This window comes from Corythoichthys intestinalis, chromosome 8 (genome assembly GCF_030265065.1).
Source record: "Corythoichthys intestinalis isolate RoL2023-P3 chromosome 8, ASM3026506v1, whole genome shotgun sequence".
NCBI classification, from domain to species: domain Eukaryota; kingdom Metazoa; phylum Chordata; class Actinopteri; order Syngnathiformes; family Syngnathidae; genus Corythoichthys; species Corythoichthys intestinalis.
The window spans coordinates 20,177,985-20,195,297 of NC_080402.1; the positions used below are offsets into that span (position 1 = coordinate 20,177,985).

Consider the following 17,313-nt stretch of genomic DNA (forward strand, 5'->3'; position numbering starts at 1 on the left):
GAATTTTACATAATTTAACTAAGAAACTGTTTGCAATAGCCGCTGCTCCATGATCAAGGATAATTTCTGTTACCCAAATGATTATTTAAAGAAAAATTTTGGTGTTGGTTTCCTTCAAAAATGTAAAAGTAGCTCGGCTGTAGTGATTAATATGGTGGAAAATGTTAAACTACGCTTTTTTTCCCATCATTTTTTTCTTTTTTCCTTTAATAGGTTCGTCTTTGTAGTATGATGACCCGTGGTACTAATAAATACAAATATATGACCATATGCGACTTGCAACTTATAGTGAGTAAACTATCTTAACAAAACAAAACATCTCTGTATATCTGTGCGTGACGTCTTTGGCTACGAAAAAGAAGCGTAATTTGTGATTGGAGGAGAAAATCCGGCTGCGAACATCGGCACCCAGTTACATTACGCCTACATGTGGACGCTTATTTTTCTCACTTTAGTGTGAAAACACATTTGAGTTGGCGGTTCTGGCAATAGATGTTTTAGTGTTGTCAATACAGCTTCATTGGTCCATGCACAAGAGCGATGTGTTTTACATTACGGCGAAAAGTTAATTCATTAAACATGATGTAAAATGTTTGAGGGTTTTTGATACGTTAAATAAACAACAAAGCCCCGCTATTCTGATGAAAAGCCCTTGTGAATATATTGAGCGCTTCCACAAGAGTTGACCCGTAGCGCAAACGTTGGCTAGTTCTTTAATAGCTAGCAATTCACTGTTTTTGTTAACGCTCAGATGAGTTAAATGTGTATTCTATTGCTTTAGTGTAGAAAACAAAAATAAAATTGACGAAATGAACAGTCGTCTGCAGGAAATCCGTGAGCGACAAAAACTCAGGCGGCAGCTGTTAGCTCAACAGGCAAGTATGCTAATATCAGGTACCATTGTTAGCAAAGTAGCTAACGCATCGATATCATTTTGGCATCGATTAAGTGCTAAAATAATTGTTCTGATAGAACATTGCGTTGATTAGGGAAATTGGAATATATTCCTCCCAATAATGCAAGCTCTGCGATGTGCAGAGCACTGAAACGTGTGGTAGGACGAGTCACAATGTAAATAATGGTGGTGCGTTGAGAACATGTCATTTTAAATGTATACATTTTAGTAGTAAGATTTTGACATATGTTCACTTGTGTTTTTTGCTCACCGAACGTGGACAAATGATTCATACTTTCTCAATAGTTGGGAGCTGAGAGTGCAGACAGCATTGGGGCTGTGCTTAACAGTAAAGAAGAACTTAAAGAAATAGAAGAGACAAGAGAAACATGCAGGTAAGATTGCAAATCCATCGAGTAGCAGCATAGCTAAAATGTCCCCTCAAAATGAACTCTGTCATGCATAAATTATAATAACCTAAATCAGCGTTTTTTATTGTTTTTGTCATAGTTGGCATGATCAGAAATATTATAGCCGTCCACTGTGGAGACCACTGTCCCCAAAAGGGTTTATAAGTACCTATCTACATAGGTATGAAGAGTATCTGAACCTTTTGGAGTTTCTCACATTTCTGCATATAATCACCATCAAATGTGTACTGCTCTTTGTCAAAATCACACAAAGGAAAAAAAAAAACAGTGTCTGGTTTTACTCAAACCACCCAAACATTTATGGTATAGTATGCAATTAATGACTGAAGAGGGAAAAATAAGTATGTGAACCATCACTCACCCCCTCTTTGGCAGCAATAATTTCAACCAGACACTTCCTGTAGCTGCAGATTAGTCTGGCACATTGATCAGGACTAATCTTGGCCCATTCTTTCTTACAAAACCGTTGTAGTTCAGCCAGATTCCTGAGATGTCTGGCATGAATCGCTGTCTTTAGGTCATGCCACTGCATCTCAATGGGTTCAAGCCTGAACTTTGATTTGGCCACTTCAGAACGTCTATTTTGTTCTTCTGAAACCATTCTGAAGTTGATTTACTTCTGTGTTTTGGATCATTGTCTTGTTGCAGCACCCATCCTCCTTTTTGCTTCAACTGTCTGACAGACAGCCTCAGGTTTTCCTGCAAAACATCCTGATAAACTTTTGAATTTATTCTTCCATTAATGACGGCATGTTGTCCAGGCCCTGACGCAGCAAAGCAGCCCAAAATCATGATGCTTCCTCCACCATGCTTCACAGTGGGGATGATGTGTTGATGTTGGTGAGCTGTTCCATTTTTTCCTCCACACATGACGTTGTGTGTTACTCCCAAACAATTCAACTTTGGTTTCATCAGTCCACAAAATATTTTGCCAAAACGTCTGCGGAGTTTCCAAGTGCCTTTTTGCGAACATTAAGTTCGCAAAAAGGGCAACGAGCAACAATGTTTTTTTTAGACAGCAGTGGGTTCCTCCGTGGAGCCCTCCCATGAACACCATTCTTGGTCATTGTTTTACATGTAGTTGATGTGTTCACAGAGATATTGGTCTGTGCCAGTGATTTCTGTAAGTCTTTTACAGGCACTCTGGGGTTCCGTTTTACCTCTCTGAATATTCTTCGCTGAACTCTTGGCGTCATCTTTGGTGGACGGCCACTCCTTGAAAAAAAAGCAACAGTGCGAAACTCTCCATTTGTAGACAACTTCTCTGACTGTCGATTGATGAACATCCTGACTTTTAGAGATGGTTTTATATCCTTTCCCAGCTTTATACAAATCAACAATCCTTGATCGCAGGTCTTCAGGCAAATCTTTTGACCGAGCCATGATGCATATCAGACAATGCTTCTCATCAAGACAATTCTTACCAGGTGTGTGTTTTATGGTGGGCAGGGCAGCTTTAAACCACTCATCAGTGATTGGGCACACACCGGACTTAAATTGTTTGGTAAAAATTGGTTTCAATTGCTCTTTAAGTCTCCTTAGGCAGAGGGTTCACTTATTTTTCCCCCAGTCTGACATTGTTTGCATGCTATCCTCTTTGAAATATGAAAACATATAAATGTTTGAGTGGTTTTAGTTAAAGCAGACACTGTTTTTACATCTTTGATTTGAACAAAGATCAGATAACATTTGATGGTGATTTTATGCAGAAATGTGAGGAATTCCAAAAGGTTCAGATATGTTTTCATACCACTGTACAGGGTACCCGCGGGTTATTAAAAGTATTAAAAAAGCATTGAATTTAGTTTTCCGGTATTAAAAGTATTAAATTAGCTGTTGTAAGTCTGGAATTTTTTCACCGTGCATGGTCTTAATTTTCAAGAATGCGTCCGTTTTGTCGGTGGAGCGAAAACCCTGCAGGCAGAAGTATTGTGGATACTGAACACCAAAACAGACCACCATTCATATACTTCAAATGAGTCCATTGGTGATCTGTTTCGGATATTACGTCATTTTTGGTCAGCATCAGCTGTCACAATGTTGGTCATATTGCGTTTTGTTCCAGAGGGAGCGTTCCCGATGTCTTAACTGTCTTTTGTAACGAATTTTCAGTTGGCAGGAAAAAAACGCACATTTTCTCAATGTTTAAATAGTCTACATATTTTTATGACCATTATAAATGCATTTAAACAATGAAATAACTCTGGAAAAGTTTGTTAAACATAATGTTGATCAAATCGTGTTTTTTTTCCGGAGGAAGCATTCCCGACTTCGTAACTGCAGCCAATTTAAGCTCATCAAGACTTTGAGATAGAGGTAAAATCGGGCCTAAAAAGTCCAGCCCGACCCGAAGTGGTCGCGGGTATTAAAGCCCGACCCGCGTTTTGTGTGATAACATTTGTGACAATGTCTGCATAAAAGCCTGTCTTTTATAACGAATTCTCAGTTGGCAGAAAAAAACCGCACATTTTCTTAATGTTTAAATAGACCACATATTTTTATGATCATTATAAATTTATTTACACAACGAAATAACGCTGGAAAAGTTTGTTAAATATAAATAAACAGATGTGGTTTTGCGGACTCGCAGAGGGGAAGATTAAAAAGGGCGGATAGGCACGCTCTGGCTCTGCAATGACCATACAGTGCCTTCTTTTTTTTAATCCAAATTATTTATTTTATAACAAGTATTCCTTAGTTTATCATTCATACATCGTTAATATATAGTTATTTAAAAAAGTTAGCGAGAAAGAAGCCTGGCCCGGCCCGACGTAATAATCGTAAATAATTCCAGCTTGCTATGTTTATAATTGCGATGTTTGTTTACCGCTTTTCCTCTTACTGTGAAGAGGGAGGAAGTTACATCGGCCGCCGCTATGATATTTAAGTCATCAGCCATCTGCTGTGAGCCGGGAATTTAACGCCTGCTTTCACGCACACTGCTTCCCATGTCAGTCGACAGGGAAATTGTTTTCACACACAACTGTTGCATGGTTAAGTCCCGCGATATTCCCGTTGTTTTGGAGTATGTGATAGGGGCTCAAGTTACATCCAGATACTTTAGGTTGCAGTTTATGGGTCATGCGAAGGCAGTGGACCTGCTTAAACATTTCAGTTTGCCTTTCGAATGAATGTGAATTTCGCCGTTTTAACTCGAGAGTTAGCCATGTTCACTGGGGTCTTGGCAGGTGCACTAACGGCTAGCCTGTTACAGAAGATGGCTGGTCTGAGTCCTGTCCTCCTCACTTTTTGTCTATAATTATTGTGTGCGTGTGTGTGTTTAAAAAAATTCTTTATACTTACTTACTTTATAATGTTTCTTTAAATGTGTTTTAATTGTATCTTCAATATATGTGCATTCTTTTGTCAAACACATTTAGTAATTGAGGTTAAATTTGATGTTCAGTGCTTTATTAATTTAATATAATTCAATATGATTTAAATAATGGGTGCGAGAAAAGTATTAATTTCAGTTGAAATGGCATTAAAAAAAGATCTTAAAAGTCTTGAATTTAGATTTATTAATCCTGGGGGGACCCAGACTGTAGCTGTCATGTCAGTTTGGTCAGTGCAAACTTCTTGTGACCAACAAAAGCGAGCTAATTGCGCTTTAGAATTTTCCGTCAACATATACTACTAACACCTTTTTGTCACTTAAAGAGCTTATGTAATGCGACAAACACTGCCACTTAATTTCCAGGGCATTCAGAAAAAATTCACCTGAGAAAGGACTCGGTATTGAAATACAGGAAGTGTGACGTAGAAGATTAATGGTCTTTTTTTCCCTATTGAAGTCCATTGGGCTTTAACTATTTCAATCGATGTTTTAATGCAATCTTAATCAATTAGTATAGCTTTGGAATAAGTACTGTATGTTGACGCTCCTGATTTTTCAGTGCTTTCTGAATAGAAAAGTCACAATTACAGTAGAAAATTAATACTAGCCTACATAATGTAGTTCAAGGTTGGTTAGATAATAACTGTTAATAATGTCCTGGCATCAGGCGTGCACTGCAGTATCCAAATATATAATGCCAGGAAAAGCCTGATTTTGCCATTTTGTGGACAGGTTCTAGTTGGTGTTTGTGAATTGCAGGGCCTCTTTGGATGATTCCGCACCTCCTTCCAAGAAAAAGGCTCCGACAGAAGGCGATGACACTGAGGAAGATGCGGAGGAACAAAAAGTAAGTGTTGGTGACAGCAGCATATTCTAAAACAGCACAAATTACAATTACCAGCAATTAGGCTGTTGTTGTCATTTCACCTCATTTTGCCCATGAAAACTGTTTCTCTGGGTTACATTGTTGTTTTTTTATGGATCTTAGGAATACTTAATGGACAAATTATTCTGTTGTTCTGTGTCAGGATGAGGTGGAGGTGCCACTGCCTGAAGAAAGCAACCCATACGAGGAAGTCTACAAGGACTCAAGTACTTTTCTTAAGGTTAGAACATAACCTTTTGGTGCATAAACTATATCAGTTGTACTTGTTTTTTTTTTTTTCTTTTCTTTTTTAACTTTGAATACATTTGCAGAAAAATATCCTCGAAACCTTTTCATGCTGTGATTATGTGGTGGTGTGTACAACTTTTGTGGAAGAAAAAAAATTAATTACATTTTTTAATGAAGCTATAGTTTAACAGTATGCGGAAAAAGTGAATCGCTGGTTTCCGGATAAACTATAGTCATGCTGATTGAGTTGCCAGTATTCTGTCACTAAACGAGGAAATAAAATACTTCATATCGCTGATTAACAATGGGTTGGACGTCAATGCAAGAACCACAGAGAATGTTGTCTAACAGTGTTTATGAAATAGAAAATTTTCCATCACAATTTTCACGTGCTATATCTTTCTAGACAACGTGTACAATCCATTTTATTTACTTTCAGGGTACACAGAGTTTGAACCCTCACAATGATTACTGTCAGCACTTTGTCGACACGGGACACAGGCCACAGAACTTCATTCGAGATGTTGGTGAGTGCGTTTTGTTAGAGTGAATTTTGGTGTGTATGATTGCCTAAAATTTAACTCTATTTTCGGCGGTTGCAGGATTGGCTGATCGGTTTGAGGAGTACCCCAAACTACGAGAACTGATCCGACTGAAAGACGAACTTATCTCCACGACCAACACCCCTCCCATGTATACTAAGCAACCATGTTCAATTACATTTGAATGTAAATTTGAACTCTACTAGTGAAATTCCTCATAAATCTGATGATTTTCTCGATGATTATGATGATTTCATGATTAATAAGATGGACCAATACATTATTACTGAAATTTTTACTTGTCTGATAGACATCTTTAAACTGCAATATTTTTTTCTTTTAAATTAACGTACAAGGTGGTTCCTTGAAACAATGGGTTCTCTAGAGATGATAATGCCCTTAAGATGGTAATTCACTTTTGTCAAGATAGGTTTGTTGATTGTTCTCATAGGTTCCACTGCAATACAAATCTTAACATACAAGCGTCTATGTATTTGTCGTCATCAGGTACCTGCAGGCGGATCCTGAACACTTTGACCTGCAGGATTTAAAAAGCGAATTTGATGTCATCCTACTTGAACCCCCTTTAGAGGAATATTACAGAGAATCAGGCATCAGCCACACAGAGCGCTTCTGGACCTGGGATGATGTAAGTTTGCATGGGTAAAACCGTGAAAATGTCTACAGCATGAGAGCACCTTCGCTGGAACAGCGGTACTGGTCAAATGATAGAATATGTACTGGATGTGTTTCCCAGCTGCTCTCTTTATCCAGTAGAGGGCAACATGCACTCATCTTTCAGTCCTTTCTGGTCAAATCGTGGCCATCCTTTGTGGAGTGTGTATGTTCCACATGCCAAAAATATGCACGTTAACATTGATGTGCATGTAAATGTTATGCTGTCCATTGGTGCCCTGCTTTTGGTTGAACATGGCATTCACAAATTTCCTTTCCTGCGTTTGATAGATCATGAAGCTGGAGATTGAAGAGATCTCCTCCCACCGGTCTTTCGTCTTTCTCTGGTGCGGCTCGGGGGAAGGCCTGGACTTGGGAAGGATGGTAACTCCACCCTTCATTGTCATCTACGCACGTTTCGCAAGTGCATAAGAAATGCTTCTTTTCCTATTGTTATTCTTTCTTTTATTTTGTGTCACATGTGATAACACACTTGTTTGTGTGAGTCAGATTGACTCCGTTATTTGAAGAATCTATACTTAAATCTTCTTGGGGACTTGCAGAAGGGCTCCACACATTATGGACTTGTTAATCCTCCTTGATCAGAATCAGAATGGCTTTTTGTTGTGCATATATAGATGTACAATGAGACTGGGGAAGCTTCTCCTTTACAGTGGAAAAGTACTAAAGTTAAAAAAAGGAGGCCTAAAAATTAATACAAGATAGAAGGCTTAAAAATAAGCAAGATATATACAAAATAGGTGTATTGTGCACAGCACAATTGAGGTTGATATATTTTGCTACTAGAATGATGGTGTAACCTCCTTATCTTTGTAGATTTTGAGTGTGACCCATTTGGCAGAGCGAGTGTATTGCTGACTGAAAGGTCCATGGTTCAATTTACACCGCTGACGGTCTGCTGTCGAAGTGTCCTGGGGCAAGACACTGAACCCTAAAGACCTAAACCCAAAATTGCCTCCTGGTCGGAATTGTAAATGACAAATGTTTCCCTCCTCTTGCCTTACTTGGCTAAACAAATAACAATGATCTGAAGAACACACAAATGTCTTGAACAGCCTTACGTAATTAATTTTTCTGGGTTTGGAGCAACTTTTGGCACTTTGTGGTGATTTGAGATGTCATACAACTACTAAACACAACTAGTTGCTGCTCCTCAATTTGTATCTGGAAACTGAGCAAGTGTCATGTGATGTAGCATGTATCATTCTGTTTCCCATCACATTCATATACTGTAATTCCAACTGTTCTTCAAGCAGAGAGTGTAAGAACAAATACTCTTCAAACACCACAATCATTCAGCCTGCTTAATGGATCATGACAACTGTGCAGGTTTGAAGTAAGAGTAAATATATTATTTTGGAGCTGTAGTAGAAGCATTAGGACTTTTGATCAGGAGTTAAAACTCTAAAAAAGTCGACTGGTATGCTCTAGCGATACTTAATAAACAATCAATCTCCTTTTAGCATTAAAACTTAAAAGTGAACAATGGATTTTGTATTGAGTCTCGAATATTGATCTTGACCACATCATACCTTCACCACAATGATTTTAGTGTTTGCGGAAATGGGGCTTCAGGCGCAGTGAAGACATCTGCTGGATTAAGACCAACAAGAATAACCCAGGCAAGACAAAGGCATTGGACCCAAAGGCAGTTTTTCAGAGGACCAAGGTACAGAAAATGCAAATGACAGTGTCCATTTGATTTTGAAAGCTAACGCATTCCACTCAATGCATTCAGGTAGACTTTGGCGATGAGCCATGGATGTTATTCCCAGAAGACATGCTTTGTTTATGAAATGGCGTGTTGCCAACTTTTTCTTTGTTCATTGAAAGAACAATGTTAAGAACTACAGACAATGTTAGTTAACAATTTGTTTTCATAACTAATATGACACACAACTATATATTTACCATACACAGTCTGATTTAAAGATAACCTTGTCCAGGACTCGCCCCACCCCCCTCCACTCTATGTCATGCAAAGCACAGGTCAAAATTGGTGTCTCATGTAGATGAAATTTGGCATCTACAGTTGAAGCCAGAGGTTTACGTGAACTGTGCAAAAACACATTTCATTTTGTCTAGTTTAATCGGACTAAACCTGTCCTGTTTCAGGTCAGTCAGGATTACTGTAATGAGAGAAACATTTCCCAGAGAATTTTGTATTATTGTCAAGGTCATAAGTTGACATACACAAAAAGTACTTTGTCTTTAAAGAACATGGGCCAGTCTAGATGATGTTTTGGAAGCGTCAGATAAGTTAATTGACGGCACACCTTGGGATGTATTTAAGTCCACACCCTAAACAGTTTGCTTACTTGTTTTGAATCCTGGGAAATTTAGAAAATAAAAATAAGCCAAGAAATCAGGGAGAATTTGAGCTCCAGAAGTCTTGCTTATCTTTGGGTACAAATTACAGATGCTTGAAGGTGCCTTGTTCATCGGTTCAAACAATTATACGCAAGTATAAACGTCATGGGAATGTTCAGCTATCTCACCACTCAGGAAGGAGACGGGCTATGGGTCCCAAAGATGAAAATGTTTTTGTCCGAAATGTGCATATCAGTCCCAGAAAAGCACATAGAAAAGACCTTGTGAAGATGCTCGGTGAAGATGGTAGGAAAGTGTCATTATCCACAGTTAAACAAGTCATGCACAGGTATCGGCTTAAAGTTCGCTCATTCAGAATGAAGCCATTACCCCTTTAAAAAAAAAAAAAAAAATTAAAAAAAACACATATAAGTCGGATTACAGTTACTAAAAATACACCAATACGAAGATCTTAACTTCTGGAGACATATCCTGTGGTCTGATCAAACTGAAGCGAAACTGTTTGGACATAATGAATGTGGCAGCATCACATTGTGGAGCTATTTTGCAATGGCAGGAGCTGGAGCGCTTTATAAAATAGAAGAAATGAGGAAAACATCACATGGAGATTAGGCAACATCTCAATATGTCAGCCAGGAAGCTAAAACCTGGGCGCAAATGGTCTTCCAAATAGACAATGACCCTGAGCATACTGCCAAAATAGTTAAAAAGTGCCTTGATGATAACAAAGTCAAATGTCTAGGAGTTTCCAACACAAAGCCCTGATCTGAGTCCCATCGGAAATTTGTCAGCAGATCTGAAAAGGTGTGCACGAGCAAGGCGACCGACAATCCTGACTCAGTTACACCGGTTCTGTTGGGACGAATGGAGCCACGATTCCAGCAGAGTACTGTCAAAACCTTGTGAAAAGTTACCCAAAATGATTGACCCAAGTCATGTAGTTCAAAGAAAATGGTACTTTGATACTAAGGAAATGTATGTTAACTCATTGTCTCCAAGAAAATAATGGAAAATTCTTCCTCGTTATTGTGCAGTTTAACAAAACTAAATAATTTACGTAAACCTGATTGACCTGAAAAAGGTTCAGTCTGACTTGACTTCAGACAAAAAAATGTGTTTTAGCTTTAACTATGTGGTTTATGATTTGATTGCAATCCGATATGTAAGACAAACAAGCAGACTTGAAACCGGTGATTATCTGACATTACAGCACGCCTTATCATGCAAGTACATGCACACTTTCTGCTTGCTCCACTACCACTCATCTCAGAAGCCCTAGGAGCAAAGATGTCTCTCTCATTATTTCTACTGAAGTCAGCAAAAGATAGGCACATTTATTAATGGCTTCTACTTACAGTGGGGAGAACAAGTATTTGATACACAGTCAATGGGAAAACCCATTGGCAGTGTATCAAATACTTGTTCTCCCCACTGTATTTTCAGAGAAATCCGTTAGCATTTCTGAACCCGAATTTTACCCTGTTTTGTCACTTTGTGACGATTGACTGTCAATAGTAGGCCGACACTATGTGCACATTTCCTGGTTCTCTGACAGTTGGGCATGACTCGGATTTCTCAGTGCAACATATAATTTGTTTGATGATCTAAAATATTTAAATGCTACAAATGTGCAACTAAAAGACTAAATAAAATGTGGGAAACTACTTTTTTTACTGCAGTGTATGTATCTTTTAACATAGCTCAACCTAAAAACTCAACCAAAATGTAACATGCTTCTCTCCAGGAACACTGTCTAATGGGAATCAAAGGAACGGTGCGGAGAAGTAGAGATGGCGATTTCATCCATGCCAACGTGGACATTGACTTGATTATCACGGAGGAGCCCGAGATGGGAAATGTTGAGAAGCCTGTCGAGATCTTTCACATCATCGAGCACTTCTGTTTAGGCCGCAGGAGGCTACACCTTTTTGGACGAGACTCTACAATCAGACCGGGTGTGACAGATGTTTGTTTACGCATCATTTTTCTTCTTGTTTTGCTTGGTTTGTTTACATTTGTAACTGGCTTATGTCTCACCTTAAAGGATGGCTGACAGTTGGTCCCACACTCACCAACAGTAACTTCAACCCAGAGACCTACGCAGCTCATTTCGCTCTGCCCGATTCTTACCTCTCCGGTTGCACTGAAGAAATAGAGCGACTGCGGCCCAAATCGCCGCCTTCAAAGATGAAGTCCGACCGTGGTGGCGGAGCACCAAGAGGGGGGCGTAGTGGTCCGAATGTGGGGAGAGGTGGAGAGCGAGGTCGGGAAAGAAATAGGCCAAACTTCCGCGGGGACAGAGGCGGCTTCCGGGGTCGGGGAGGACCACACAGGGGTTTTCCCCCACGCTAGCGAGAGAATGCTTACCCAAATGGTCATTTTTTTCCTTGACTGTTCACAAGTTGCTACTGATAAGAACCCTTTGACCATCCCTGACATTTTGGACACAGAAAAATTGAATGTGCTCCAATACACAAGCAGCGTATTCTTGTCAAACCCCACTCAAGTGTTTGGCCACCAGCAGTGTTGTTTTCTCAAAGCCCTCTAACCCATCATTTAGAGACACTAAGGCTACGTTCCCACCACAGGGTGTAATCCCCATTTCGGATTTTTTTTGTTTGAATATTTTCGTGTAGCTGTTCGTATTGCAAAATCGGGCAACTCGCAGTGTGAAATTTGGTCCCTACAGGAGGTCTCAACTGTCACACTTTAGTGGCAATTTCTAATTTTATGCTAACCGTGCTAACATTTTTTTTAAAGCCTTAAGTAAGTTAGTGTTACTGCTATTAAGAAGCAAAAATTTATTTTTAAATGATTTTATCCATCATTGCTTATTCACATGTCTGTTTTGTGGAACAGAATTTCACTTGTTAATGGCATATAGTCTGGATTTGTACGGATCGGATACATATTGAAATTATAGCCAAGTATAAAAAAATTCAGACTGTTCATACTGCATGAACATGTCAGCATATGAGGGTTTACCTTCAGTGTGAACGTAGCCTAATGCAATTTTACAAAAGGATTTTGCTCAAGTTTCACCAGGATGATAAACATTGAAATACAGTAAAGGAACTGTAGTTCAATGTTTGGCTCAAGTATTCATGTGTTCACCCATAAATTTACTCAAATACTACCAAAATACTCTTTCCTGTGAATATAGAGGGATTATACATACGCATCATGGCTACAGAAAACTTAAAATGCGAGTGGATGAATGACGAGGTGAAATTGCCAAAATTTCAGCATTCTTCGATGTTGACAAAATAAGTGATGCTTTTGATAGATGTTTGGCTTCATAGTTAAAGCTTACCCAGTATGATGTTGTCTAGCCTTTTTTTATCATTTGTTTGTTCCAGTGGATTCTTTTCATGGCTTGTAAATATGTATTCTCTTAGCCCCAAAAGGTTGATGGTATTCAATAAAACTTTTTTTTTAATTTTTTTTTTATTGTTTTTGTCTAAAGGTTCATGTATCTGACAGCACAGCTAGACATGTTGACAGCAATTTCTGTTTGCAGCATGCACAGAAGCAGTGATTTAGGTTGATAATCCCTCAATAGGGAAAACAAAACTGCACTGAATTATTTCAAATGTATAACACATAAAATTCAAATTGTATTTGAATATATGATTGGAAGCCATTGTAAATGAGTCACACGAAATGCATTTTCCTTCAAAATTAAATACAGCTGAACAGTAATTTATAAAATAAACTTGATTAAAAGTAGAAGCCACTAAAACACTCACTATCCAAAACATAATTACCAAAGTCATCTTTCAATTATTGATATAGAAATGACTTGAGCAACTATGTTATGCCCAGAGGTGGGTAGCGTAGCCAAAGTTTTTTACTATAAAGTAAAAGTACTGTTATTTGACAAAAAAAATCCAAAAGTAAAAAAATGTACACAAGTGCAAGTAAAAAAAATACTTGGTGTAAAGAATTCATGTCAGAAAAGAAGTCATGAGTAACATTGTAACGCTTAAGACGCTAGATTTTTGTACAATGGTATTTTTTTCTTAGCACACAATTATAAATATGAGCTGTTATTATTTTACTGTGCTATAACATATTGCATTACTGCATTAAGCTAAAGAAATACAAAAAAACAACTTTGAATTCCGGTAAAAGAAAACATCTACAGAAATGAAGCATTACTCGTCCAAAGAGCATGAGTGCTGTCCATTGGAGAAAACATTTCCTATTATGAAACTAAAAGATCATATCTCTGGTTTTCTGTGGTCAATCTGTGCCAAATAAAAACTGGGAGAGAGATTAAAATCTGGGCTTTCGAATGTTGACGGCGATGCACTATGTCAGATACCTAATTTTTTACAGTGCTTTAAAGTGGTACGTGTTTGAACAAGATGGTGTGATCATAGAATGGCAAACTTGAGTCTGATTAGTATAATGGAATCTTGTCATTATTGTTGCGACGTCTCATTGGCTAAACTGTTTGAGCCACTGTTGGCGTCTCTGGCAAAAAAAAAAAAAATCTATTTAATACAGTAATGTATGTAGAATAAAGAGGACAATGTAACGACTAGTGTAGCCCAAAGTAGCAGCATTAGAGTAGTGTTTCTTCTCCACAAATCTACTCAAAAAAGTAAAAAGTATGGCTTACTAAAACCACTCCTAGAATAATATTTTTCTCCGAAAGTTACTCAAGTAAATGTAACGTTACAACACACCGGTGGTTATGACTAATGTCTATCTGAATTATTTTTAATCTTATTTCAAATCATCTCACAGAGACGTTACTAAAATCCTAAAAATAGCTGAAATCCGAATTGGAAATCAAGGTAGAAAAACAACACAAAGGACCAGACCATATATACAGTAATATACATACTGTATGCAGTGAGGAACAGAAGTAATTGCACTGTTTGTTGTTTTTGTAATTTATTGGGGTTCATAAGTATTTGTACCCCTGAGAAAATCCGAGCTAATATTTAGTGCAGAACCCCTTGCTTGCAATTACAGAGGTCAGACGCCTTCTGTTGTTCATCACCAGGTTTTCACATATGGAAACAGGGATTTTGGCCCATTGCTCCACACAAATCTTCTCTAGATTTGTCAGGTTTCCTGGCTGTCGTTGAGAAACACGAAGGTTCAGCTCCATCCAAAGATTTTCTATTAGATTGAGGTCTGGAGACTGGTTAGGCCACTCCAGAACCTTGCTTTGCCTTTTATGCAGCCACTCCATGGTCAGCTTGGCTGTGTGCTTCGGATCATTGTCATATTGGAAGATCATGCCACGACTCGTATTCAAGTCTCTGACTGAGGGGCAAGTAAAGTTTGCACCAAAAAGTTCTACTTTGGTCTCTCATGACCCCTCTGCATCATTCAGATGGTCCTTGGCAAACTTCAGACGGGCCTTCACATTTACTGGCTTCAACAGGGGAACCAGCTGAGCAATGCATGATATTAAACCATTGCACCTTAGTGTTGACTGACAGTAGCCTTTGAAACTGTGCATCTACCTCTCTTCAGGTCATTAACCAGCTCCTGCCGTGTAGTTCTGGGCTGAGCCCTCACTTTTCTCATCATGACTGATGCCCCACGAGGAGAGATTTTGCACGAAGCCCCAGTCCAAAGTAGATTATTAGTCAGTATGAGTTGAGTATGGGAGTAGTTAGAAAGGTCTCCTACTTTTATTCACCACCCTTGGCCAGTACTTATTCAAAATATGGATTTACAGTACCACATGAATGGGAACTATGACCTGACTTTAGTTTACATGCAGGACTTTTATTAATTTTTCCCAATATTGGTACCGTAAAAATGCATAGTTTTCAGTTTAGGAGTGGTCAGAGAGGTCCACTACTAATATTCATCAACTTTAGCCAGTCCCTTTTTAGATTTGTGAATTTATAGTGCCACAAAAATGAGAACTTTAACCTACCATCTATTCTAAAACAACCCGTTACTCAGGGGAATAATATTGTACTGACGTGACAGCGCACTAAACGCACATGTAGAAGGAGCATTTTTAAGATCAGTCAACTTCATTTCATTTTTAAATTATGACAATGGTGACATCATATGTTTTTTTGGAGTGTTTTTACGAGTTGGGAACAATGCGAGCCCACGGTAGTCAACTGCATTGCTGCTCGCTGCATTTACCATAATGCTTGGATTATATGGGTGCGCTAATTTTATGGTCCCCTCATTTCACCTCCGGCCCACCGGGGAAACGCCCGGTATCCCCGTATGCCAGTCTGGACTTGGTACAGGTGGTTGACTACTTGAAACAACTAGGACTTGATCAACCCTATTCGGCCTTCCTTAAGTGCAGGTGTCACAAGGAATGGTGGGTAGTTTGGGATACTAAAATTTATTAAATGTGATTATTTCCACTGGGGGAGTGGGGGGGGGGGGTGTCTTGTCTTTGCCCTCACAGTGTGTGAGACTTGTGAAGACATAGCAGCATATCACATAGAATGATTTTGCCTCTTAGAACGTCTGTGTCACTGACAAAAATGTAAGCTTTAAACAATAATGGCTACATTGAAATGTTTTAGAGAACCACATTCATTTCTGACCAAGCTCTTAAAGACCAGCATTTTAAAGTGTTTGATAACTTCTTTATTTTTTCAGCAACCAAGGGCTTGACATATAATGGTTCTTTATGAAATGTTTTACACATATAGTTACTGCCACTGTCACCACACTGACACATAATAAAGTGGTTTGCCCAGCACAGATGATCCTCATTCACGCAATCTCTTCGAAATTGTGAACACCTAATTTAGAAGTCAAAGGGATATTTGAAACACAAAGTAGTTGAAACAAAATAACTTACAGTACACTAACTTACACAGTACACAGCAGTCCTCGCCCATCCAAATTCTAAGTATAATGAGTCAGACTGCTTAATTCAATAATTGAAACAAAGGTAAAACAAGTTCCATAACACAATACCCAAAAAACAAAACTAAACTAAAAAACAAAGAAATACATCATGAGGTGGTGTATATAAATGGTACTGAATATATGAATGGGCCATTCACTTGAGAAAAACCTCATGCCTGCACTCATAAGAAAGGTAAGAACATGCTGTAATTCTTACTAGGAGTAATTCTTACTAAGAGAATGAACTTTTTACAGAAATAACTGTGTTACCGTTTATCAGAATATTACTTTGTACAAGGATTCATATATTATGATGCATTAGGATGCAACATGGTAATTGAAGAGTGAAAAGTTTCAAAGTTATTTATGAAGCCAATTGCTGTAACACTAATTCACTCTCCGGTCAAATTTTGAGCCCAACAGGAAAAAAAAAAACTTTGCAAAGGTACATAATTTTGGGCTTAGTATTAAATTGTTGATACTAGTACCACTCAAATCTGTAGAAATGTCGTAATTTCATGTCCCCACACCATACTGGCGCTTCCAATCCTGGCGAGTGCAGACACTCGATTACCATGAGTTGGAAATTGTAGACATTGTTATTCGATTGATTGAGTGATAACTTTAAATCATTCACTGCCATTGACAGCGATAGACGTCCAGTTCATTTGGACTATGCGGCCAACCCATCCAAGTTCTAATGGATTGGACATCCAAAGTTGTCAATGGCAGCAAATGAGTTAAAATTGGTTAAAGCAGTTGTTTTGCATGTTGATATATTATAAAGTCTTGTGAACTCCAATTGCCTGAAGACTGAATGCTAGAATAATGATTATCGTGTCATATAATCTGTTGTTAACAGGATGAAGAAATGGGACATATAAAAGCCTTTATCACACTTCTTTTTCATACAGGTATTTTTATGTGCATTATTATTGTAGTGAATTTGCAAATGTGTGTGCCACTTTTCTATATTACCAAAGCTAAACATTCTTCTCCGTACACTCTTGGTCAAAAGTTTTGAAAAATCTTATTACCTGTTGTATGGCGACCATTGGTGTAGGTCGATGTATCAAATATAGAATATATAGAAACAGGGATATTTGTGT

General features: G+C 38.3%; 1 protein-coding gene across 1 annotated transcript; it reads left to right on the forward strand.

The window, feature by feature from the left end:
- Positions 1 to 663: 663 nt before the first annotated feature.
- On the forward strand, positions 664 to 13,632 carry mettl14 (methyltransferase 14, N6-adenosine-methyltransferase non-catalytic subunit). Its single transcript, XM_057844717.1, has 11 exons — positions 664 to 875; positions 1,202 to 1,290; positions 5,423 to 5,510; positions 5,692 to 5,769; positions 6,217 to 6,304; positions 6,380 to 6,470; positions 6,827 to 6,968; positions 7,286 to 7,378; positions 8,568 to 8,684; positions 11,091 to 11,301; positions 11,391 to 13,632. The coding sequence occupies exons 1-11, from the start codon at positions 810 to 812 to the stop codon at positions 11,696 to 11,698; spliced, it is 1,371 nt and encodes a 456-aa protein (XP_057700700.1). The 5' UTR covers positions 664 to 809; the 3' UTR covers positions 11,699 to 13,632.
- Positions 13,633 to 17,313: the final 3,681 nt, after the last annotated feature.